We start from the raw sequence: 25,076 nt of genomic DNA, 5'->3' as shown, positions 1-25,076 counted from the left end.
TACTATAATATTTATACACTGTAAACAAACAACGGTACCTCCAAAAATTCATTTTTGCCTGTTTTCCTCATGTCCCCATGTACAATTTTTTTTAAGAAACATCTAGCTGTGCCTGGTATCAGGTAACTTTATTGAGTGACTAGACCTTGGTTGACCTGTCTCCATACCACAAAAATAATCTCTACTTCAGGCTCTGCCACGGCAAAGGCAGGTTCCCAAAGACACCCCTTGGTTTCCTGTGGATATATGAGGTATATAGGCAGTTACATATGAGCACAGACTCACTCTCATCTTCATAGTAACAACTTATCTCAATTACCATCAGTTCCAGCTATGTCAAAGAATATGGGTTTAGAAAACTTTAAGTAATGTGCTGCATTTCATTGGAAGAAAAGTAATTTGAAATGCAAGGCAACTCCTCAAATTCAGCATCCATCTCTAGTTCATCGTTATAATACACAGTACCTAGATTCCAAATTATCTGTGGAATAAATGAATAATCAACAATCACTGGCAAACATGCCATTTTATCATAAACAGTTAATATTTCTTTTAAATGTTTATATAAAATATTTTAAAGACTTTATCATCTCACTTTACATCAGAAGTTGGCAAACTTTTTCTGTACGGGGCCAGAGAGTAAATATTTTAGGCTTTGTGTGTCACGTATTATATTCTTCGTTTTTGTTTGTTGGTTGGTTTACTACCCTTTAATGATGTAAAACCCATTCTCAGCAGGAGGGTTAGACAAAAAGAGGCCTGCAGGCCAGGATTTGGTCCTTAAGCCATAGTTTGCCTACCCTTGCTTTCACATAAACAAAAAAACCATAATTATAAACAGTATGGTCACACTTTGATAAAGAAAAATACTCCCAACTGTTTTGTGTAATTTTTTAAAATAAACTTTATTTTTTTAGAACAGTTTTAGATTTACAGAAAAAATGCAAAGTTAGTACTGAGAGTTGTCATATATCCCACACTCAGTTTCCCCTATTAGTATGGTACACTTATTAAAATTAATAAACCAATACTGATACACTATTACTAACTAAAATCCATACTTTTTTCAGATTTCCTTAGTTTTTACCTAATATCCTTTTTCTGTTCTAGAATCCCATCCAGATTACCTCATTACATTTAGTCCTTGCATTTCCTTACCTGGGAGAGTTTCTCAGCGTTTCCTTGTTTTTGAGGACTTTGACAGTTTTGAGGAGAACTGGTCAGATATTTTGTAGAATGCCCCTCTATTGGGATTTAGGAGGTGTTTTTCTAATGATTAGACTGGGACTGTTATGGTATTTTGGGAGAAAGACCACAAAGATAAAATGCCATTGTCATTACATCATATCAAAGGTGTATCAACATGTCTTATCACTATTGATGTTTACCTTGTCACCTGGCTGAGGCAGTGTTTGCCAGATTTCCTCCAACTCCTTTTTTAAGAAACAATTAATAAAAATGGGTTTAATTCTTAACATACATAACTAGCTAAAAGGAATAGCTTTTCAACATCAAATCATTTTTAATAAGCCGATGTATATATACACCACACATTATGATTACCTGTCTATGTGATTTATATATCATACTTGAGACAAAGATTAATATATACTTTACCCGTATATTCTATTTTTAATTCCCCTCAACTATTTTCCTCCTGCGTGTTGAGGAAGAAGACTGAATATACAGATAAAGAAGACTGAATATACAAATAGATAAGGATAAAAAGAAAATGCAATGGACAATACTCTAACTTACTTTTACTTTTTTAATAGTGATTATGCAAACTAGATTGTAAGTAAGCCCAGCTGAGACCAAATCTTATCCATCTTCACATCTCCCAGAGTCCAGGATACCTAGGTGGCTGATACAATAAAAGCTGTTGATTAATTTCTATCTGCAATGTCAGTCTTAAAATCATGCAAAGCAGTAAGATATGGGAAAAAGGTAAGAGCAACATGAGACTAAAAAGAACTTCTTATTTCTCTAACCTAACTTTTCCATCTCCATCAAGTAATGGTGAGAGTACACAAAAAGGTGATAAAAGTAGCAACAGCTATAAAAAGCTAGAATAAAGGGAGAAAGCTTGGGTCGAATTAAGGCTACCAAAACAATCTTAAGAGGGAAATGCAAATCAAAACCACAATAAGATACCACCTCAAAAAAAAAAAAAAAAGAAAGAAAAGGAAAAAAGTGTTGGTGAAGATGTGGAGAAACTGGAACACTCATACACTGCTGGTGGAAATGTAATGGTACAGCCACTGTAGAAAACAGTTTGGCAAAAAGTTAAACACAGAATTGTCACATGACCCAACAATTCCACTTCTAGGTATATGAATCTTTATAATTAGGAAGCTTTGCACGAACTTTTTAAAGTACTCTCATATACTAGAGAACTGACGACATATATTCACACAAAAAGTGTCTAAGAATGTTCATAGCACCATTATTTATAATAACCAAAAGGTAGAAACAATCCAAATGCCCATCAGCTGATGAATAGATAAACAAAATATGGTATGTCCACACAATGGAATATTATTCAGTCATAAAAGGAATGAAGTACCGATAAATGCTACAACATGGATAAACCTTGAAAACACTATGCTAAGTGAAAGAAGCCAGACACAAAGAGACACATATTGTCTTAGTCCATTTATATGAAACATCCAGACAGGCAAATTCAGAGACAGAATGCAGATTAGTAGTTGCCAAAGGCTGTGGGGATGGGAACAGAGTGGGAAGTGAGTCTTTGATGGGTATGGGGTTTATTTTGGGAATGATAAAAATGTTCAGGAATTACATAATGGTTATGATTGCACAACATCGTGAATATACTAAAAACCACTGAATTGTACACTTTAAAATGGTTTAAATGGTGAATTTTATGCTATGTGATTTTTTATCTTAATTGAAAAAATAAAATAATTGGGGAAAAAACACTAAAGACACTGAAAACATTCTGAACTCATATTTTGGTAAATCATTTTTAACCCACAATTTATATACACACTGTGCCTTTAAAAATCCCTTTGCTGTTCTACATACTTCCGTGGGAATTTTTCCAATAACAGGAGTTTCGGAAATGTATGAAGAAATTAGACCAAAATTCTAACAAGAGGTTAGTTCAACCAATTTCCATCAAGTTCATAGGACCCAGGCATACACAGGCTTAGGGCCTACTCAAGGAATTACAGCGTATCAGGGCTAACACTGTTTCCTGCTATTTCAATAACTCCCACATCAGCAAGATGAAGTTGGTCATACTTCTGTACAGTGATAGCTTCATTTTCCTACAGACATTTACTCAAGACAATTAAGCAAGTGCCATTTACGAGGCAATACAGGGCCAGGCAGTGAAGGGCCTACAGGCAGCTTCCACACTTTTCCTAGAGCACCAGGGCTTCCTCTCATTAAGTTTAAATACTGGCTTGTTTGAAGGCCACATGTCACAATGGCTGACTATGTAACTGACAAGTTAGTGATGTGCAGCTCAAAACGAGTAACATATTTATAAATAACAGTCTTTCTTGAAAGAGCAAGTATTGTCCTGAGTATTCCAACAAAACTAAACCACAAATTATGGACTATTAAAGTCACTGAACAAATCTTAGTTATACCAAGCAACTACTACTTACTCCAGCAAGCATTATAGCAAACTGTGTTGAAAACAAGAAATATTTCTTTTGGAATTTTTGGAAGACAGCATCATTTAGTTTAAATTAGTGCTTCCTAGTGGGATTTTTAAAATTCCTCTTTTAACAGCCTCTTCACCTTCAAATACCATAATCACTCAAATAATTCACAGTAACCACTTGGCACCCGGACTCTAATCCTGCTGGAAAGGAACAATTTCCAGCAATTATGACAATGGAAGCTGTGAATAAGACTACCAGAGCTGATTTGTTTTCTTTGCTCCTATAAGTAGTTCACATATTTATACTAATACCCAAAATGTAGCAGCTCAATTCTCATTTTTTTTAATCTAACTGGAAAATCTATTGTCTTTGGCTGTTAGTGGTAATGGGCATATTTTTGAAAGCCCAGCAGTAAGAAATTGGACATAAGAGTAGATCAACTAATATTCTTTCATTAATTTAACAAACTGGCTCCATTAACTGACCCAACCAACACTCATTTAACGTCTTCCATGTACAAAGAATACAAAAAGCAGTAATAAGCAATTAGGATTCTTGAGGAGTTTACACTCGAGCAGTGGGTTGATAAAAATTACTTACTTTGACTTGGAAAGAAAGACAATACAGAGTTCCTCAGATCCTAATCATGTGCCACAAACTGAGTGTGGAGAGCCAAAAGTTAACTGTGACATCAATGATACACCCAGCTGTCATCTCCTTCCTTCTCACTCTCATCCTTCCCCCTCCATTCCCCCACCCCTACCCCCAGGATTCTTTCTCTTTAATTAGAAGGCATAGGTTGCTCAACATCTGACCCTAGCCATAAGCCACAGATTAGGGTCTACCAGTAGGTTTTAATGTAAAGTCATTTTGCACGGTGGTAAATCTTTTAAGTTCCACTAGACAAAGTTATTGTACCTCTGGGTAACATTCAATGCAAGGACAGAAAATGAGCAAGGGCTGGCCAGTTAACTCAACCTGGTTACAGTGAGGTATTGGTAACACCAAGGTCAAGGGTTTGGATCCCCATACAGGCCAGCTGCCCCCACCACCCCTCTCCACCCCCCAAAAAAGCAAAATTCTACTGGGAGTTTGTAAAACCACTCACTGTCTTTGAGGCCTGCCCACCTTAGCTGCTACTTTTCAAGAGGCACAAGGAATCCATCCTACCTCTTTCTCCTATGTCAAATGTAGTTTTTTTTTTTTAAGCACCATACCATTTGGCCATGATCTATGGCCCACCATAAACAGCAACTGGTGTGGTCAAAGGGTGTCTTTCCATGGTGAGCAAAGTAAGAGGTGAATGAGGGGATAAATCTGGAAAATAACGTTGGTGGGGTGTGGGCCCACTGCAAGAGCTAAGGAATCATAGACAGGGAGATTTCCCCAGGATCAGACTGGTCAATCAGCTTGAAAAATCCACACAGTACAAAGGGGTTCTGCCCCTCTGTGAACTCCACCCAAAGGCCCAGGTGTCGAGGCAGTCTATAGGAATGATTAAGGACACAGGCTCTAGAATAGAACTGTGTGGCTTCAGATCCTGGCTCCACATTTAACATCAATGGCAACTTCTCTGCAACTCAATTTCCTCATCTGTAACTGGAAGATAACAATACCACCCACCTGATATGACTAATGGGAGAATAAAATGAGATCACAGTTAAAGAACTTAGCACAGAGGCTAGCACACAATAAAACAGAGTAAATATGTGCTAGTACACTTACTATTCTCAGGGGTTACCTGAAATCAGTTCCTAAATCGGAAAGTCAACACTAACACTACAACTCATACTATTGGGCTGGGCTCTAATTATGGTCCCACAAACATCCCTATGAGATAGGTGGCATTATCCTCACTTTAGAGTTGAAAAATGGAAGTTTAGAGGGATTCAGAAACTAATCTAAACTTACTCAGTTAACGAGTGGTGAAGCAATAAAAGCTTTGATTACACCCCAGCAAAGTTTGCATTATGTCATTGTATTAACCAATTTTCTATCACTTATAACAGAATACCTGAAACTAGGTAATTTATAAAGGAATGAAATTTATTTCTTACAGTCTGGAGGCTGGGAAGTTCAAGGCCCATGGGGCACATCTTGTGAGGGCCTTCTTCTTAGTAGGAACTCTCTGCAGAGTCCCAAGATGGCACAGAGTATCACATGGCAAGAGGTCTGACAGTGTGTGTAATGTGTTCACTTGCTCTCCTTATAAAGACACCAGTGCCCCTCCCATGATAACACACTTATCCATTAACCCATTAATCCAAAAATGGATTAATCCATTTATGAGGGCAGTGCCCTCACAATCCAATCACCTCTCAAAGGCCCACATCTCTCAACACTGCCACACTGGGGATGGAGCTTCCACATGGGCTTTGGAGGGGACAAACATTCAAACTATAGCAGTTACCTACATCCAAAAGCTTAAAAGTATTTTTAAATAATGCTTCAGTATTCTAGCATCACTACCTGTTGAATGAAACTATGTTCCTGTAAAATCCTCCAGCCTCTCCCCACTAAATCATCATAATTATCTACACAATCAGAAGTACTTGACAAATTCTGATAGACTATCAAAATCACAAAATTCTTTTCTTAACATAATAACATAACAAATATGACTGAGTAAATCATCATGACCATTTTAATTAAATGGTTTTAAAATTTCAAAAGTACTGCTGACCCATAGTATATCAAGTCATTTTTCTTTCAGGATTTGTAATTCGATCCTGCAGAAGAATCCACACTCCAGTTGGCCTGTGCAACATCTCTTTCCATATGTTTCATAAGTGTGTGACAAAACTGACAAGAGTTAACAATTACTACAAATATCCTCGCCCACCATCTCTTACATTATTTAGGAAGACTTACAGTCACTTAATTGCCCTAAAAAAAACATAATCAGATTTAAACTGAGAATGTCATGGTGACACTGATATCACAGAACATCTCTTAAAATTCTAATACTGAGATCCAGGAATATTTATAATCAGTCAAATTTATATCTCCAAATACTTAAAGACCCAACAGCTTCAAGGAAAATTGGAATAATAAGCCATCTTAGTCACAACTGTTTGTCCCCATCAAATGAACTGGTTACACAGTATGCTGAAAACAGAGTTCATAACAATGGCCAATCCATTAAGAGTTTAAAATAAAGGATATGTTTGACTTGTGTAAGAAGTAGTGATATGGATAAACCAAGTCATAATTTTACTTCACTTTCTATTTGATTTACCCAGGCATTACATATTCTTGTAACCCTTTTTGGTAAACACAAATGAAACAATATAATAAAACTTGTAAACTGAAACAGAAAAGAACCTAAAATGCTTAACTATTTCAGGAATTTATTGCAATTTCAATAACCTGAAATTCTGAGTATTGGAAAGCAGAAAGAAATTACCACACAACTGTAGAAGTCAAGTATTTATACAGGTGCCTTAAAAGCCACTGTTAGGTGCACACCATCAGCACTGACATTTACTATCTGTTAAGCAGTTTCAAAGTGCAATGGTATAAGTCAAATAACTGGCTAGAAGCGCGAGGTTTATGACAACTAACATGTCTGAAGAGACTGTAAAGGTGTGATGCTTGTCATAACTTTCATCAGGCCAGCAACAGGCAGCCAGACACAGGTGCCTTTTCTCATTTCAGGAGGGAAACCTAAACCGATACCTTCATGGATAATTTAACAAGGATTGCTCCATAAATTTATAATGTCATTTATGTCTTTCTTATAATTGCTTTTTAAAAGGAACTGAGAATATAAAATAAGAACCTATTTCAGACTCAAATTCAGAAAATGTAGGATGTTTAATAGGTGAAGCACCTAAAAAGATTATAAACCATTAAGGTCACACTCCATAAAAAGCCGGAAAGAATGTTCAAAATGATAAAATTCCAACTGTTGGAGTTATCCTTAATGTTATATTATTTAAATTTACAATTAGGAATATCTCTTATTATTCTCATAATAATCCTAATCCTAAGAAATTTTCCTTTTAAGTGGAAAAAAAAAAAAAAAAGTGAGAGAGAAACTACATTTGTGAATGTTCAACTAAACTTCAGCTCCTGAACTTTTTAGATGATGATTTTGTTAGGCTTTTCCTTTCCACCTCCGGGCGGGTATAAAATATGTGCTGAGAACTAAAAAAAAAAAAAAAAAAAAAATGGCTAAGCTCAAGTCTGGGTTCTTCAATACCCAAGGTTCAATTCCAGTGTCCCTTTCACTCCTTCTTACTTCAAATTAGAATCTGCCTTTTCAAAGTTTGAGAGTCAGTTCAAGTTTTCAGGGGAAGACTAACACTAGTCAGTAAAACCCCAAAACAAGTGCTTCTAAAATCTGAGGGACAAAGACAGTTACACCCAGTACCAGGGCACAGCGAAAAATGAGATCCCTATCCACGCTCAGGAGCCCTGGCCTGTGCCTGGCTGAGGGCACACCTGGTAAAGAACTTGCAGTCAAGGCTTGGGAGCCAAGGACGACCAGGGAGATGCCACAGGTGGCCCAGATGGCCAGTTCCCCACTCTGCATTTAGGCCTCCTCTCGAGGCCACAGCCCATCCCCACCTCCCAGAGGCCGAAGGTACCCTCAAGCCTCAATGGGGGCAACTTCAAGCGGAGGCGAGGTCGGAACAAGACGCGTGTGGCCCCTCTGGGTTCGTTAACCGGACATGGAGTGCCAGCTCAGGGCACCAATACCACCCTTCTCTCCCGGCCGGGAGTGTCTATAGGTCCGGGTGGGGCGTCGGGAAGGGGGTGGGCAAAAGGGCCCTGGAAGGGGCGGCTCAAACTGGCCCCTCCAGGGCGCCTCGCCGGCTGACGCAGCCCCGCCCAGAGCGGACGGTCCCGCGCCTCCTTCCCGGGACCCCTTGGGGCACCCCAGGGCCGGCGACGCCCCACGCCTCACGCCCCTGCCGCCCGGCCGGGTCTCCCGGACAACAGCCACCGCTGCGCTTCCAAGGCGGGTCCCCGCGCCCACCCGCGGCCCGGCTGCCCACCTGTCCCGGGGGTCGATCCAGCTGGTCCTCCTGGTGTTGTGGTCGATGTAGAAGACCTTGCCGTCGTAGTCCCTGGCCTCCTCCCAGCCCCGGGGTAGCGGCAGCTGCCCGCTCCCGGCCCTCCTAGGCATGGTCGGCGGCCTCGCCGGCGAGCGGCGCCTCCATAGGGACCGGGCGCGGGACGCGGCGGGAACGGGACTGCCGGCCCGGCCGCCGCACCCGACGCGGGCGCCGGCGCGGGGCTGCGGGGCTCGGCGGGGCCACGCGCGGGGGGCGCCTCAGGAAACCCTGCTCTCGGCCCCGCTGGGGATCAGTCCACCATGTCTGCGCCGGAGCAGGCGAGCGAACCCTCCTCCTCCTCCTCACCGCCGCCGCTGCTGCCTCCGCCTCTTCCTCCTCCTCCTCCCCGTCCCCCTGTGGCCGCCGAGGGTCGCGGCGCCCAGGCTGCCCGAGCCGCCGCCGTCTGGGCTCGGATCCGGGAAGCTCGGCGGAGCGGCGGCCGCGGCGGCGACGGGCCTCCTCATTTGCATGCGCCCCGCCCCGGGCCCGCCCTGCCCCGCCGCCCCTAGCTCGGCTCATCTGCATGCACATTCCTCGCCGCCACATTCCTGCGCTTAACCCTGCCGCTCCCGGGGCGGCTGCACGAGCCTGGGCGCCTGGAGCCAGACTGGGCGGGGGAGGGGAGCCGAGGGACCAGGTGGGCGGGAGGAGGGCTGAAGAATGCGCCGCTCGCTCCCTCCCCTTGACCCCAACTATCTCCCTACGGCCAAACGCCTTGCGTTTTTAGAGTTTCAGGACCGGAGAGATTGCAAAAGAGAACGCCCAGCCACCTTCTCAACCTCTTTCCGTCTTCTAGGGAAACCACAAGACCTTCGAGAAGAAAGTAGTGGGGGAAGCTCTCCTCTGAAGAAAAAGTCCCAATACGCAGGAAGGGCCCAAAGCCTCCCCCGCGCCGCGCCCCGGTCCCTTCGGAACCCCAGGGGCGGTTCGGGGGAGAGGGAAAGTGTGAAAAACACCGAAAGCGCTGGAAGCGTGTCTGTGGAGTGTCCAGGGAGGCGTCGCCCCCGGGGCCTCTGCAGGGCGCCTGGCCCTCGGTGACCTCAGCGGAGACTGAGGGCCTCGCGGCGGAAAGCGAAGGCGGGCCCCGCGGTCCAAGAGCGCCGCGACAGGCCTGCCTTAGTGGCCCGCGGGGAAAACTCCGGCCTGACCCTGAGAAGCGACTGGGCCACCCCTGGGGGTCGCCGCCGCCGCCGCCCGTCGCGCGTCGGCCTGGTGCGCGGAGTCACCCGGGCCTCCCCGCCGCGTAGGGGAGCTCCACCCGCGGGGTCTAGGCGGCCACCGGGGGCCCTCTGCCGCTGGCCTCCGCTGCTGGGTTTAGGACAGTTGGACGTGGACGTGTCCCTTCCGTCCAGCCGCCCGCCCCGGGAAGTTCCCCACCCCGAGCCCCGTTGTGGCCAAGAAGGTGTGGGCGACCACGCTGGAGGGAGCCCACGGCAGCGGGCCAGACGCCAGACTTCCCTAGGCCCTGGATCCGTCCGGGGCGGGACGCGATCTTCCCTCATGCCACAATTATTTATTTATTCAGGAGCTACTACGTGCTGGTCGGCACTGAGGAGGGGCGTGACGTCGGGCTCGGGGTAGGACAATGCCAGGAGCAGCAGGGCTGGGGTCTAGGGACACTGAGCCTCCCAACCTTAAGGCTCCTCTCCAGCCAGGTCTCCACCACCGTCCTCCACTCATAGTCTTTCGGGCTATTAGGCAGCTTCTCCTAAAATCCCAGCATCTGAGGAAGGCCCCGGAGCCCAGCCATCACCTTTTGGTGTGAATTCACTTAATCCTGCCCGCCGATAGGTAGTGACTTCCCACCTCGGGCAGGACTCAGCTCTGGGCTGGGGCTTTCAGAGGGTTTGGGACAACCTCTGCCTCCCCGCCGGGATTCACAGACCGGCGAGGGGGTCCAGTGAGTTGATTCGCTCCTGTGCGGAGCCGGCGTTGCGAGGTTTGGGGAGGAGCTGCCCGGGGAAGAGGAACGATTTTCGGATCCTCAGACGGTCTGCGGTCAGTCTAGAAGGTAGAGGAGGCTGGTCCCGGAGAAGAAGGGCGGAGACTCGGACTCGGAACAAGCTTCCCGCAGGGGATTGGACCTGCCTTCTCTAGCTCGGGTCCTAGGAGAGGGTATGGGGGTCGCATTTGCACTTTACCAGTCTGGGCTCGGAGCGGAAACTTTAAGCCGCCAGAAACTCTGGAGAGCTTGGAGCACCTGGGAGTGAGCAGAAAGAGCTGGAGGTGGGGAAGGGGGCACCCAAGGCGAATTCGCTCGCTCCTTCCAGGTCGTCTTTTACACCCAGGCTCTGTCTGCTGATCTGAGTTCTGCCCCAATCCATTAATCAGGAGGTGCTCCAAGGCAAGTTTCTCTCGTTCCCGGTGGAATGAGACATCTTAGCGGGTAGTCTAAAGATTGGACTTTTGAATGCTGTGAAAAAGGTCGTGCCTGTCTAAAATGAAACGCTCACAATACTGAGTGAGTGTGCTTCGTGTTGGACTACTCTAAGTCGGCCCACTTGCGTGGCCAGAATTTGCGTTGTAGTATACTAATAACATCATTCAGCAACCAAACCAGACTATTCTTATTTAAACCTTGCCTCCTGGCTTTTTTTTCCGCCCCCCAAATAATTTGAAAACACGTATTATACAAAAATGTCTACATGTTACTATTTTAAAAATCAACGTAACACATTTTGCTGTTGCCATAATTTATTTCACTGGGATGAACTACTTACTGCACAATACTTCTCAGGGTAATTTCAAATTTGGTAAGCTTTCAGCCAAATATATTTACCCAAATTCTAAAAGTGATGAGGAATCCAAAATAGCACACACCATTAAATGGCATTTATTGTTCCATAAATCTTCAGACTTCAAAAAGAAGTGCTAAATAGCCAAACCAAACTCTAAAGCAATTAAGAGACAAGTTCCCTTCTTCTTTCCCACTGATTGGCACAGGAAACATTTGGTCATACAAAAGCAGTTAAAATGACAGAAAGGAGAGTTGCTGTTGTACAGCCTTTTTGTTTTGCTTAAGTTTAAACTCTCCTCTTCTGAGTTTACACAATTTACATGGTAACATCCCTTCAGAGAATTGCTAATGGTTAACACAATGGAACTTCATTTATATTTATACCTGAAAAAGGAAAATAAATGTGAAAATTATGCCTATTTTAGAGACGGATATGTTTAGATTTGACTTGGGCTCCAGTTGACTCTTGGCAAAGAAAGATGATGCAATCTGCTGCTCAGGATGTCAGATTACCCCAGTCTATGGAACCATGTACAAGCCACTGAAGACTCTTCTCTGGCCCTCAAAATTCTCTTTTCTTCTGGCTTTATGTTTTCTCCAGTCTATGGGGAGGAGTCACCATAAACAAAGCTCCCAATGTCAATGTCCAAATCCTGGGTGGCAGGAAAATTAGTGATATGAAAAATGGCAGTAGACAGTAAAATTTATTTTAAAAGATAATTTTGTTATATCCAATTCCAGCACAATGATTTTACCTATTGGATATTAAAGTTCCTCAAAATATATGCAGAGATGCTCATTGTGGCATGTTTTATAATAACAAAACTGGAAAAGCCACCAGTGGCCATCAGTAAGGGACTGGTAACTGAATTATGAATTATCTATATATACTCAGCAGGCATTTTAAAACATTAGATAAACATATATATGCTGATAAGGAAAGATGTCCAGGATCTATTAAGTAAAAAAATGTGAAGTGCAAAAAGACACTTGCTGGATCATTTCAGTGGAGTTACAATCCAGGCCTGGAGGTGGGGCCAATCGTAAAATGTAAAGAAGAAAACGTTCTCCTGTCCACTTCCTCCATGCCAAACGAAGAACACAGATAGTAAAGGAAGGATGGGGGCTGTCAGGGAGGTCCCGTCAAAGAAGTATACATGAGGTAAATGATCAGTAAGGAAAAGATCAGATGCAATCCCAAAATGGACAGCCATGGCAGGGCATGCTTGTGGAAAGAACTGGATGTGCAAAGTTCAAAGATGGATCTGCTGTGAAGGAGCCTAAGACTGGCTGGAGCCGTCTAGTTAGGAGGCTGTCATGATAGTATAGGTATGAGATAGATAAGGTCTAGATTAGAAATAAGGTAATGGAGGATGAAAAGGAATGATTTGGCAAGAATTTGGGACTGATTAGATTAAGAAGGGAGAGCTGAATAAACTAGAAGGAGGATTCTAGAATAATTCCAAGACTTTAGGTTGTCAAAAGATACTCAAAGAGCTGGAAAAAATGAGGAAGTCCGAAGGGGGATCTGATAAGGGGTTTGATTTTAGAAATTAGAGATACCCAGCAGAAAGTTAAAGTCAGGACTAAAGCTCAAACCAAAGGTCAGGACTGCAAATACACGTATAGTTGGATGTCACCACCAGAAAGTTAGAGAACTGAGGATTCAGGACTGAATCTTGGGAAGGAAACATCAGTGCAAGTTGAATAGAATTAAGTAACCCATCTATAATCCTATTTGTAGCCTATAACTCTTTGTTAATTTGATATAATTTTGTTTATTTCTTTGTAAAATGTGGTCTCCATTTTCAGTGATGGGTGTAAGAATTAGTTGCTAGTGTGTAAAGTATGTCTGAAAGAATTATTGTTATAACCTTTATTATGTTAGTGAATCAACTCTGTGTAGGACGAGATGAACTGGTTTTTAGTATTTTAATATCCCTTGTTTCCTCAAGGAGATCAGGGATTATATAAACTGGAAATTCTAAATAAAGAGAACATTTCTTTTTTCTGAATTAAACTAGTGGCCTTTTTTTTTTTTTCTCTCTCCTACTAATGTACTGGTTAAAATAAATAACATCTCTAATTATCGTGAATAGGTAACCCTAATCCACAATTCCTAACCTCTATTGTCTAGACAGTCCTTAATAAGACAGGCATGTTATCTTTAAAAATTCCCTGTGCTGGGCCAAACCAAAATCCTCGATTACCATAACCACTTCCCCTCCAGTTAATTATTATACTCACACCTTAGGCAAAAACAATCATTCCAATTCAATAATAAGCAACATCAAACAGATTAGGTTTTACCTTATTTACTAATGATAGGAGACCCACATTGAGCAACTTCTGTGGTTGCTAAAAAGATAGTAAACACTTAAAATATCTTTCTTATTACTGAAAAGGAAGATAGCACAAATGCCATGTTTATATGCATGAGGCTCTCAGAGGGCATCTCTTGCATACTCTGTGGGATAGATTCCTAGGCTAAGTATTCATTTACATTCTTGCTTATATAATGAAATAATATAACGTTCTATTTTCCTTTTACCATCTTTAATTTGCATCTTTTTTCCATTCCAACTTTATAGTCTGTGAAAAACAGCTTCTTTGGAAGATGGGACAGTGTTCCCTCATCCTTATCTTTTAAAACAATTTTACATCTCCTCACCTGTTCTTCTGAATTTCTTATTCCTCATTAAAATTTTTATTTTTGCTTATTGTTTATCAGTTAGTTTTTCTCTCTGTCCTCACCTCATCCTCTCTCTCCCCCTCAGTTCTAAATTCCATGATGTTGACTTAATGTTGTGAATTTGGCTTTAAGAAATTTAGTGACAATATAATCTTGCAAATTTGTGGAGTTTGGGGATAGCCACATTGAATAGGGAAAAAAGGCATGTGTAATAAAAATGTTCAAAGAAATACATTTTGCCAACAAATATATGGAAAGTTGCTCAACATTATTAGTAACCAGTAAAAGGCAAATTAAAACCACAATGAGATACCTATACATAGTCTCCTGATTAGCAAAAATTAAAAGGTTTAATAGTATCAAGTGTTGGCAAGAATGTAGAGTAATGAGAATTGTCATCAATAACTAGTGGGAGTACAAATTGGTACAAACACAATTTGGCTTTGTCTAGGAACGTTGAGAATATCTACATCCTATATCTAGCAGTTCCGCTCCTAGGTATACCCCTAGGAAAACTCACACATACATTCATCAGATCCATGTACAAGAATGCTTATAGCAGTTTTACTTACAGTAGCTGAAAACTGAAGCATGCAAATATCCAATAAAGAGTGTAGTGGATAATTAAATTGTAGTATATTTAAACAATGGAATACGATATAGCAGTGAAAAAAGAATGAACTACAGCTACACAAAACCCCTTGGGTAAATCTTTAAAAATATAACGTTGGAAGCTGGTAAACAACAAAACAAAACCATAATGTTGGGTAAAAAAAGCAAGAAAAAAAGGATTTTGTTTTGTTTGCAAATTCTTGAACAAATGCGTTGAACTGCATGGGTCCACTTACGTATAGATTTTTTTCAATAAATACATTATATTGAAAAATAGGCTATAGTTAGGTAGCCTACCTAACAGTAGGCTATTAGTAGTTAAGTACATTTATTTTGCTCCTTAAGTAATGATGTGGAGTAATGATGCAGTCCCCTCCATGGAGCTGGGGGTTTGCAGTGCCATGAGGCTGCGACCATGGATTTTCAACCATGGATGTTACACATGGATTTTCTACTGCGAGGAGGGGAGTCAACACAGGGGTGGGGGTGGCATTCCTAACCTGCGCTCTCGTTCAAGGGTCAACTGTAGCATGATTTCATTCATATACTGTTCACAAAAACAGGTAAAACCAAACCATGTTGGTTAGGGATGCATATACTCGTATAAGGGGTAAAAGTATAAAGAAAAACAAGGTAATCATTATCATAAAAGTCAGGATAGTGCTTACTTCTAAAGGGAGGGATGATTTTGAACTTGGGGAGGGAAACATGCTGAGGATGATTCTGATAATGTTCGTTGTTGACCTGTTTACTCTTTATTTGTTAAATTATTTATGTCCGTTTTATACATTTTTCTGTACATATATTTCTCTCTCTCTCTCTCTCTCACACACACACAGAGAAATAAGTAATATACTTTTATCTTGAAGTATGAAGAACACCCATGTGTGAAGAATACAGATTTTGGGACATATTCAGGTACTTCCAAAAGTTCGTGAAGAGTAGAATTAAAATATAATACAAATCTTTCCATGAACGTTTTGAAGACCTCTCGTATATACAAATAAGATGCGATCACAATAATTCTGTAAAACAAAGGTATATCCTTCAAGTTGTTATCCTGCAGTGCGGTGGGACAGCGATGGGGAGTGGTTTGTGTGTGTGTGTGTGTGTGTGTGTGTGTGTGTGTGTGTGTGTGTGTGTGTGTGTGTGTGTGTGTGTGTGTGTGTATGAAGTTACATGTGGACTTTCCACTGGTAGTGGGGAGAGGGGTGACCATTTTAAGACCAAAACAAATTCTGCACAATAATCCTACACAACGAATTCTCTATTTGGTTACGAAACAACTTCAATTTTAAAGCGCCCTGAGTATTGTTCCACTGACACCCTTTGGTGGTGGGGGGGCTGTGGGTAGGACGAAGTGGGGGCCAGTCCCCCCAAACTGAACTATGCATACCAGTTTTTGCAGCTGTTACCCTTCAGTTTATCTCACCTCTTCCTGCATAAAACACCCAAATCACTTCTTCTAGGAGTTACTGAAACCATCAAATCCTCAAATAAAACAAATTTCCCGCTCATCCATTCAACATTTATTGAGCCCTTATTATGAACAGGGTTGTGGACATTAAAAGGTGAAGAAGAGCAGAGTCCCTGTCAGACTGTAACACTAACTAAGTATTTGGGTATTCCTGTGTATTGTGCTGTTTTTATGTCTTTAAATATATTTAATGTTGTTGTTGTAATACTGTTATTTTGATATTTTAAAAATAAGAAATCTGAACCGTTTATTTCTTGAGACATGTTCAAGAGAATTAGATGTTTTCTTTGAAAAATGTGAAGACTACAGAACAGTTGAAAAAATAATAAAATGAGTACCTATACATCTGTGTTCCAGATTCACCAGGAGATATTAACATTTTCCATATTACTTTTATTTCTCTGTCATAGAAATATGGGTTTTTTATACTCAACCATTCGAAAATAAATTATAGACATCATGACACATGACTCCTAAATACTTCAATACAAAAAATGACATTCTCCCACATAACCACAAAAAGTGTTATCAAACCTAAGAAATTAAAATTGATATAGTAAGTATTACCTAATATACAGGCCATATTCAAATTTCCCCAGTTGCCTTACGACAGCCTCTATAGCTATTCATTTGTTTGCTTGTTTGCTTAAAAAAGGATCTAGTCAAGACCATGACCTTGCACTTGATTGTCATGTCTCTTTTGTTTCCTTTAATCTTGAACATCCCTCTGCTTTTATTTTTTAAAAAATCCTTCATGACAATGACAAAGAGTCTATCTAGGCCACTAGTCTTGTCAAATATCAGAGTCTGGTTTCAGATTGTGATCAGGAAGCAGGGGATGACAGTTTTGTCTCATCACTGGTGATGCTAAATTGAATCACTCAGAGTGGTATCTGAAAGATGTATCTGATACCATTTTAAAGGTGTCTTTTCCCTTTGTAGTTAATAACTGTCTGTGTGGTGATACTTTGAGACTGTATGAATATTCTTTTCCTCATCACCTCTTTTACTCACTGGATTTATCATTCACTGAAGATCCATGTTTGAATTAATTATTACACTGATGGTTCCAAAAAGGTGGGGGTTTTTTGCTATATTTATGAGCCAGCATTTTTTTTTTAAAGCCAGTCATATGAGCCAGCATTTTTATGTGGAGAAAAATTTTTCCTATCCCTTCCTGCCATCATCATCATCACTGACTATAATGATTATTATTATAATCATTTGGAACTTGTCTTAGCTTGGGCTACTGTAACAATATACCATAAACTGGGTAGTTTAAACAATATAAATTTATTTACTCACAGGTCTGGAACTGGCAAGTCCAAAATCAAGGTGCCATCAGATTCAGTTCCTGGTGAGGGCCCTTTTCCCGGCTTGTGGACAACAATCTTCTCACCATGTTTTCATATGGCAGAGAGAAAAAGAGAACTCTCTGGTGTCTCCTCCTATAAGGACACTAATCCTATCAGACCTGGGCCCCATTCTTGTGACCTCATTTAACCTTAATTAATTCCTTACTCAAATACAGCCATATTGGGGGTTAGGATTTCCACATATGAATTTGGGGGTGGGGGCACAACTCAGTTCATAGAAGGACTTGACTGACGGATTATTTTTTTATTCAGTGTGTTATAATCCATTACCATCATTTTTTTTATTGTGATAAAATACACAGAACATAAAATCTACCTTTTAAACCATTTTTGAATGTACAGTTCAGGGGTGTTACGTATTTTCACATTGTTGTGAACCATGAAGATGAAGAACTTTTTCTTCACCATCTGAAACTCCGTACCCATCAAACACTAACTCCCCGTGCCTTTCCCCCTTGCTCCTGACAACTACACTGTCATTTTCAACTAATGCTCAAATTGTTTCAGATTTGGCCAGCGGGCACTCCTTCAAGCTGGCTCTTGCATCCTTTAACATATCTCCATCATTCTCAGCACACTTCCTTGTCTCCCTCCAGCACAAGTTGTCCCAGGTTCCTCGTATGTTTCCCTGACCCAGAGCTGGAATCAGCCATTTCTCCTAGGACCCCAGTTCCTTTCAGTGGGGAGAAATATTTGGAAACTGAGATCTGGACATTGAGGGGCACTCATCGCTATTGGGATGTTATCCAGACCCTCCTAGTAGACAGAGTTTTGACATGTTTACATGTACATCCATTGATCTGTCAAAAACCATGAGTTCACAGCAATTCCTTCAATTCATTGTGGTTTTGTTTCCTTTCCACATTTGTAATTCCCTTTTCCAACAGTGAGAAACCAGACTCTCCTTATCCTTAATATACTGATGCATTTCATCAACACCCTGAATGTAACCAGTCTCCCAAGGCTGCCACTGCTCCTTCCCCAACGAGACGCCCTCCGTACCCCCTTAGGCAGCCACATCTCACGCCTGGCTGACCCCCTCAAGGAAGCCTTTCTTACCCTCTGTGGGATCCCACACCGAGTGCTTTCGTCACCCCCCTCAAGCTCCAGCACCATACACTAGGGCACCTCACCCCCTCACGTGGACGATCCTCTCGTCTTCTTGTGCTCTGAATCCCCATGCTGGGCCACCCTTCTGTGGGGACACCATCTTCACCCTGCTTATCCCATGGGGATATCTTTCTTAGTCCTCTTGTGCTCCAATACCCCATGCCAGGCTACCCCTCAGTGTGGATGCCGTCCTTGCCCTGCTAGGGCTCTGACTGCACGCTTGTTAGGGCAGCATTTCTTAAACATTAGCAAGCATAAGAATTTCTTGGTAAGCTTGTTAAAAATGCTGATTACTGAGTCCCACTCCCAAAGATTCTGATTCAACTGATCTGAAACGAGACATTGAAAGCTGCATCCTCAACAGGAAGCCCAGGTGCTTCTGATGCAAGTGGTTTGTGTCAATTTAAGAAATACTGCTTTCATCTGGGATTACTGGAACAAAGGAAAAGCGCATTTAATATTTTGACATGTATGAGTATGGGTGTACTTCAAAAATTGTGTGGGAAAAAAGAATTAAAAGTTAATACACATCTTTCCATGAACTTTTTGAAGTACCCTCGCATTGTTTATCTGTCTGCCTGAAAGTTTGGACCAATTTACAACCTCACCAGCAATGTATAGCAATGCACTCTCCCAAACCTTTCCTTATATTCCCATTACACTTCCATGGTGCCCTATAAAAGCAGGTGCTAATGAATACTGGATGGATGGACCATCCCCCCTCTGGGCTCTGGTTTCCTTATATTATATAAGGAAAATCAGGATCTTGGATTAAATCAGTTTTTCCAAACTTTCCTGATGATGAGCATACCCGGAACTCTTGTTAAAAATTCTGATTCACTAGCTCAGGTTTATCATATCAGACTTTCCAGGGGAAAAGAGTGGGAATCTGTGTGTTGAACAATCACACTGAGGTTCTCTTGAATAAATTCTACATTGCTCCTTTGATTGAGTTTTGTAATTATTGCCCTGATTAACTCTGAATGTTCTCTCTAGTTCTGTAATATTTTTGATTTTGCCTAACTATGTAAGACCTTATTTAATTATGGACCAATAGTCATGACCTTTGAAGGAAATAATAATGCAGGCTGCTTACAGAGCAGCTATAATGCTCAAATGAGATATGTATGAATAAGAGATTTGGAACACATCTCTTGTATCTTTGTCAAAGTTAAATATTTTAGATATTTTCACGTTTTTAAAGAAACTGTCACTGCAAAGATTTAAAATATTTCTAAAATGCCAAGGTTGCATACTAATTCTTCTGTGCTGCTTTTTCACTGAAAATATTAGAATGATGAAACGCTGCATAACAAAATAAAAACTTCAGACCTGAAGTAAGATCCGACTTCAAGTAAAAAAAAAAAAAGAAATTCACGTGTCTCAGTGAAAAGGAAATAAGTCCAGTAGAAAACAATAACAATGATAAAAGAGATTGAAAGTAGATCCGATGATGACGCACATCGAGGAACAGTGTGTAATTTGGAGAAGTTATGGTTAAAGGTTTTGCCACAGAGGAACGCATTGATTCATAGAGAGTAAATATTAAACTGAAGAAGATTTTCCACATTGATATGATTTTTCTTTACGTATTATATTGATTTATAAATCATATTTACCAGCACTCAAAATTTAAAGTCATCAGGTTCCTGTTGACTATTGATATTTCGGTCAAGTAAATAGTCTGGTATAATCTTTTTATTTTTGTTTTTGTTTTTTTGGTGGCTGGCCAGTACAGGACCCAAACCCATGGCCTTAGTGTTACCAGCACAATGGTGGTACAATCTTTTTTAAAAAGGTAATTATTGAGCACTTAGCATGGGCCAGCCTCTACTCTAAGTGCTTTACTTGTATGAACTCATTTAATCCTCCTGTCAAGCCTAAGGGGGTATGTGTTGTTATGACTTGTTTTTGAGAGGTGAAGAAACTAAGGCACAGAGGATTTAACTTGTTTACCCAAGGGTCACACAGCTGTTAAGTGATGAAGCTGGTACTCAGACCCAGGGGACTGAGTCCAGTGCCTGTTTCTTAGCCATATCACATCAGAGTAGTAGCTGATGTGGGCAATGATTAAGAGAAGCACATCAAGCTCCTTTGCTTTCTGTCTCCATTCAAAACTGAGTGATTATTATTAGCAAAAGTTTAGGCAGACCTGAGCCACATTTCTCACTGTCCAAGAAAGAAGTTATAATAAGCAATAAGCAAGGGAGAAGTCAAGGATGAACTCTGTGATACTAGATTAGTTTGGGGACATCAGTAGGAAATCACATTTAGTTTAATATAAGCAGATAGGCAGATAGATAGACAGAGAGAATTAGAGGTGTGTGTATGTGCTTGGGTTAATATAGACACATGTATTTCCTAGCTTATCTCCTTAGAGGGCTTAGAAACAATGACATGCTGGTAGTAAGGAGTATATCCAGCACCCAGATCTTGGCTACTAAATACCAGGCTCCAATAAAAGCAACCAGGGGTCTTGGAGAAATGACTGATTCTAGGGATAGAGCAGGGAAAATACATGGTGAGCCTGGAGCATCTTGTAGTGCCACAAAGTAAGGAAAATGATGAGGATACATCAAAGGGACACGTAGCTGTTTTAAAAAGCCTATAATGGTCAAACTAGAACAATTTTGAGGAAAAAATAAATAACATAGAATTGGATTAAAACCCAAAATAAAAATAAATAGACAAACATATTAAATAAATTCTTGGATAAATAAATAAATGGGGAGAAGGGAAAAATCTCCCTTACAGAACTACAAATAATACATGTAGTTACTTCTCCCCCCAGGAGATGAATCCTAATTCATCCTCCTTGAGTATGGGCTGGAGTTAGTGACACATTCTAAAAAAAATACAGTAGGGAGAAATAGTAACTTGACAGTAGAAAAAGCTGGCAAACAATACCTTAACTAAGTAATCAAGGCTAATGCTACTAGTGACAAGTCATGTTGATAGCATGTACCCCTGACATGATGTGCTGAGAAGGGCATTCCATTCTGATGCAAACCCCTAACCCCAGTCTAATCATGAGAACACATCAGATAAACCCCGAAAAAGGGACATTCTACAAAACAAATCATGAAGGACAAGGAATGACTGAGAAACTGTTACACACAAGAGTAGACTAAGGAAATATGACAACTAAATGCTATCTGGATTGGATCCTGGAACAGAAAAGAACATTGATGAAATCCAAATAAAGTCTGGAATTTAGTGAATAGTCATGTACCGATGTTAATTTTTTACTTTGACAAATGTACCAGGTTTTGTAAGATTTTAATATTAGGGGAGATTGGATGAGGTATGTATGGGAATAGTTTGTACTCTTACTTTTCTAAAAATCCAAAATTATTCCAAAGTAAAGAGCTGACTAAAAAAAAAAAAATAAAAGATCGAATATCGTACTGGAACAAGAAATCAAGTGATGTTGTGAAATCTTCCTTTTTGGAGATATCTTTAAATATGCAGACAATCATTGCCTTTTACAGCAGGAAGGCTGAACTCCTACCAGAGGAGGGGCTACATCATTTGCTATCTTGATATTTTTTCCAGTTCTATGATTCCAACTTGACATAAATTTGATTTAATTCAATTCGTGGATGTTGCCTAGTAATCTATGAATGCCAAGAAATGTGTCACATGGATCATATTTCAAAATAGCATATATTTAGTATGTAACAATAAACTTTATTGTATCATACAATCAAACCTTGTGAAATAACATTTTTAGTGCAAACCAGAGTAATTAGAATTTTTTTAAAAAACACACAAACAGAAATCTTAAATAGTACTGATGCTAAATAATTTTGCTTGCTTTTCCAGTTTATGTGGACTGATAATGTCTTTCAAAAAATCTGATATTCTTGAATGGCTGTTTTGTGTGAGATATTGCGGTCCACTGGGTGAACTGGTGAGAGTCACAGGTTAAATGCTCAAAAAATATAAAAACGAAATTCACTAAAATTATTTCAGATATAAAATCGAGGCACATGTAAACGCTTATTTGAATATGTAAGGCAAAACAACTGTGCATGATCATTAGATAAAAGTTTTTTGTTTGTTCTTAAAAGTTCAGTATGATGTAGAGGAAATAAAGTTCAACCATTCGGACAGCCAAATAACAGATGAAACAGATGGACTCTGACCTGCCATAAAGGCCAGAAAATTCTCCTGTTTGGCTGTCATATTGTAACTAGCATGAAAGGCCCACTCTTCTGCCATTGCAGTTGTAAGTTGCATAGCCTTGTGCTTTTTCATTCTTTTATTTTGACCCATCAATGTTTATATTATGGATAATAGAATAATAATTTATAAAGCATCCACTTAAAAATAAATATGAAAGACTGAGCACCATAAAACTAATTTAGGCTCAGTGCCCAGAGAAATCACATATTAAATGTTCTTGACTCTGATATATACACTAGAGCCACATGTTAGCTAAACCCCTTCGTAGATTTTTATTAACTCAGTGAAGCCAGACAAACGTGTCACAGCACTCATATTGACTTACACTGAACCTTAGAAAGACTGTCCATGCTAAAATGATTTTGTACACCAGTATACACAAAGCAATATACAAGTGTGTTTGCAATCACATGGTTAAAAATCATAGCCATCTGATCACTGTTAGCTTCTAACTAGTCTTTTGTTTTTGAGTGACACAGCTACAAAGTTCACTTCTATGTTTTCCTCTGGTTGCTCAATGCAAAAGAAAAAAAAATGTGTTGACAAGAGATGTGATAGAGATATAACAGGGGCTTTTCCTTTCAGCAGAGAGCATGCTTGGCCTCTTGAAAAGTCCAAGGTGCAAGCTGGAAGACTCTCCCTACAAAGGGGTGAGGCAGCCTCCCACCTATCGACCAAGCGCAGCTTTAGGCTCCATTCAAGGGTTTCTAGGATGTGAATGCCTTTGCCATCCTGAGCTTCAGTGAGAATCAGTAACTCCCCTGGTTGTGAGTCTCTGCAAGTGTCCAGAACCAGAACCATCCACATGCGGGTCTAAAGAGCTGTGGAAGGACTGTGAAGAACAGACCAGTCATAAGAAGGGTGACAATCTGAGCCCCACAACCCTGGTACATGAAAAAAGATGCATCTACAGAATCTGACAATTATTTCAGAATCTGCTGAATTTCCCTCCCTTCTTACTTATTTTTCTTTCAATAACATTAAAATAATAAACATGCATAAATTTGGAGATCATATAAATATGTGTGTATGTGTGTGCATATTCCTTTTTTCATTCCTTTTCTGGTTGTATTTCTTTTTGTGGACTTGTACCCAACAACTTCTTTTAGAAGCACTAGAAAAGCTATAGTAACCTAGGGAAAAGCTTGGATTTGAGGGTCAGAAAGAGCTTTACGGGTTTCCTGCTGCACTGCGTACTAGCTGGGTGACCCTAACAGTCACTTTACTTTGAGCTCCAATCTTCTCATTTGTTGCATAGGAACAGAAGCACCTGCCTCACAGAACTGCAGTGAGCATTAGATGTGTCTGACACAGGGCGGCACCCAGTCCAAACAGTCAGAATTGGTTCACTGTCTCTTCTCCGTCTTCCACCCTCCAACAGTCTCGTCTCTCTTTGCCATCCTTCTCTGGTTATCTCTTTACTCCAACAGTAATTTGCATTATCTTGGGGGAAAAGTACATTTTTAAATATTTTAAACTTACTGAATAAATTAAAAATTTTTAAGTTTCTATTTAGAAATCTCATAATTTCTAACTTTTCAGCATCTCTCACCAAAAAATGTTTAAAAATTGTAGTGGACTTCCTTTCTCCCCCAACATCTGAACTCTTTTCCTGGGTCTGGGTGCAGCCTGGCTGGGAGCCTTGATGGAAGGCGGGGACGGTCTCCAGCTGAAGGAACCAGAAAGAGAAAACGGCTCAGCCAATCAGATGCTCCCAATGTGGTACCAAACTGAACTCAGCCAATCAGATGCTCCCAATGTGGTACCAAACTGGACTCATCCAATCAGATGCTCCCAACGGGATGTGACCGAGATATGAATGACTCAAAGCAGCAGAGAGTTAAGGCGGCAGCAACATCCGTCCCAAGTACTGCAGAGGTCAGTGTGCCAAGGGTGCGTCGCCGGGGATGGGCCAGGCATTCAGTGGTGGCCGTGGCTCAGGGGGCTGGTCACCTCTCAGCCTCTACAGAAGGGCCCCCTCGCACCCTCAGGCAATTTCGTTCAGGCTCTGTGGCTTCTTGCTGCACGCAGCTCCTCGGGACAGGGATCTAAAGACTGCAGCTAGTCTGAGATCTTGCTGGAGCCGTTTGCCAGCTTTTGTGCCCTCGTCTTGGGAATTCCTCTCTTTTACATAAAAAGGACAGGCTACCAAGCTTCTCTTAGGAAACTTCACTTGAGGGTAC

The 25,076-nt window shown here is 41.0% G+C and overlaps 1 protein-coding gene across 1 annotated transcript in view; it reads right to left on the bottom strand.

Moving 5' to 3' along the window:
* The window catches only part of WWC2 (WW and C2 domain containing 2), a 223,341-nt gene extending 214,527 nt beyond the window's left edge, over window positions 1-8,814 (bottom strand). Inside the window, exon 1 of the mRNA XM_063076826.1 lies at window positions 8,642-8,814. Coding sequence (XP_062932896.1) covers window positions 8,642-8,772 — 131 coding nt within the window. The 5' untranslated portion in view covers window positions 8,773-8,814. The remainder of the gene's footprint in view (window positions 1-8,641) is intronic.
* Between the last annotated feature and the right edge of the window lie 16,262 nt (window positions 8,815-25,076).

Source organism: Cynocephalus volans, chromosome 13 (genome assembly GCF_027409185.1).
Source record: "Cynocephalus volans isolate mCynVol1 chromosome 13, mCynVol1.pri, whole genome shotgun sequence".
Taxonomy (NCBI): Eukaryota; Metazoa; Chordata; class Mammalia; order Dermoptera; family Cynocephalidae; genus Cynocephalus; species Cynocephalus volans.
Note: the sequence above shows the minus strand (reverse complement) of the source record. Positions and strands in the feature narration are given on the sequence as shown.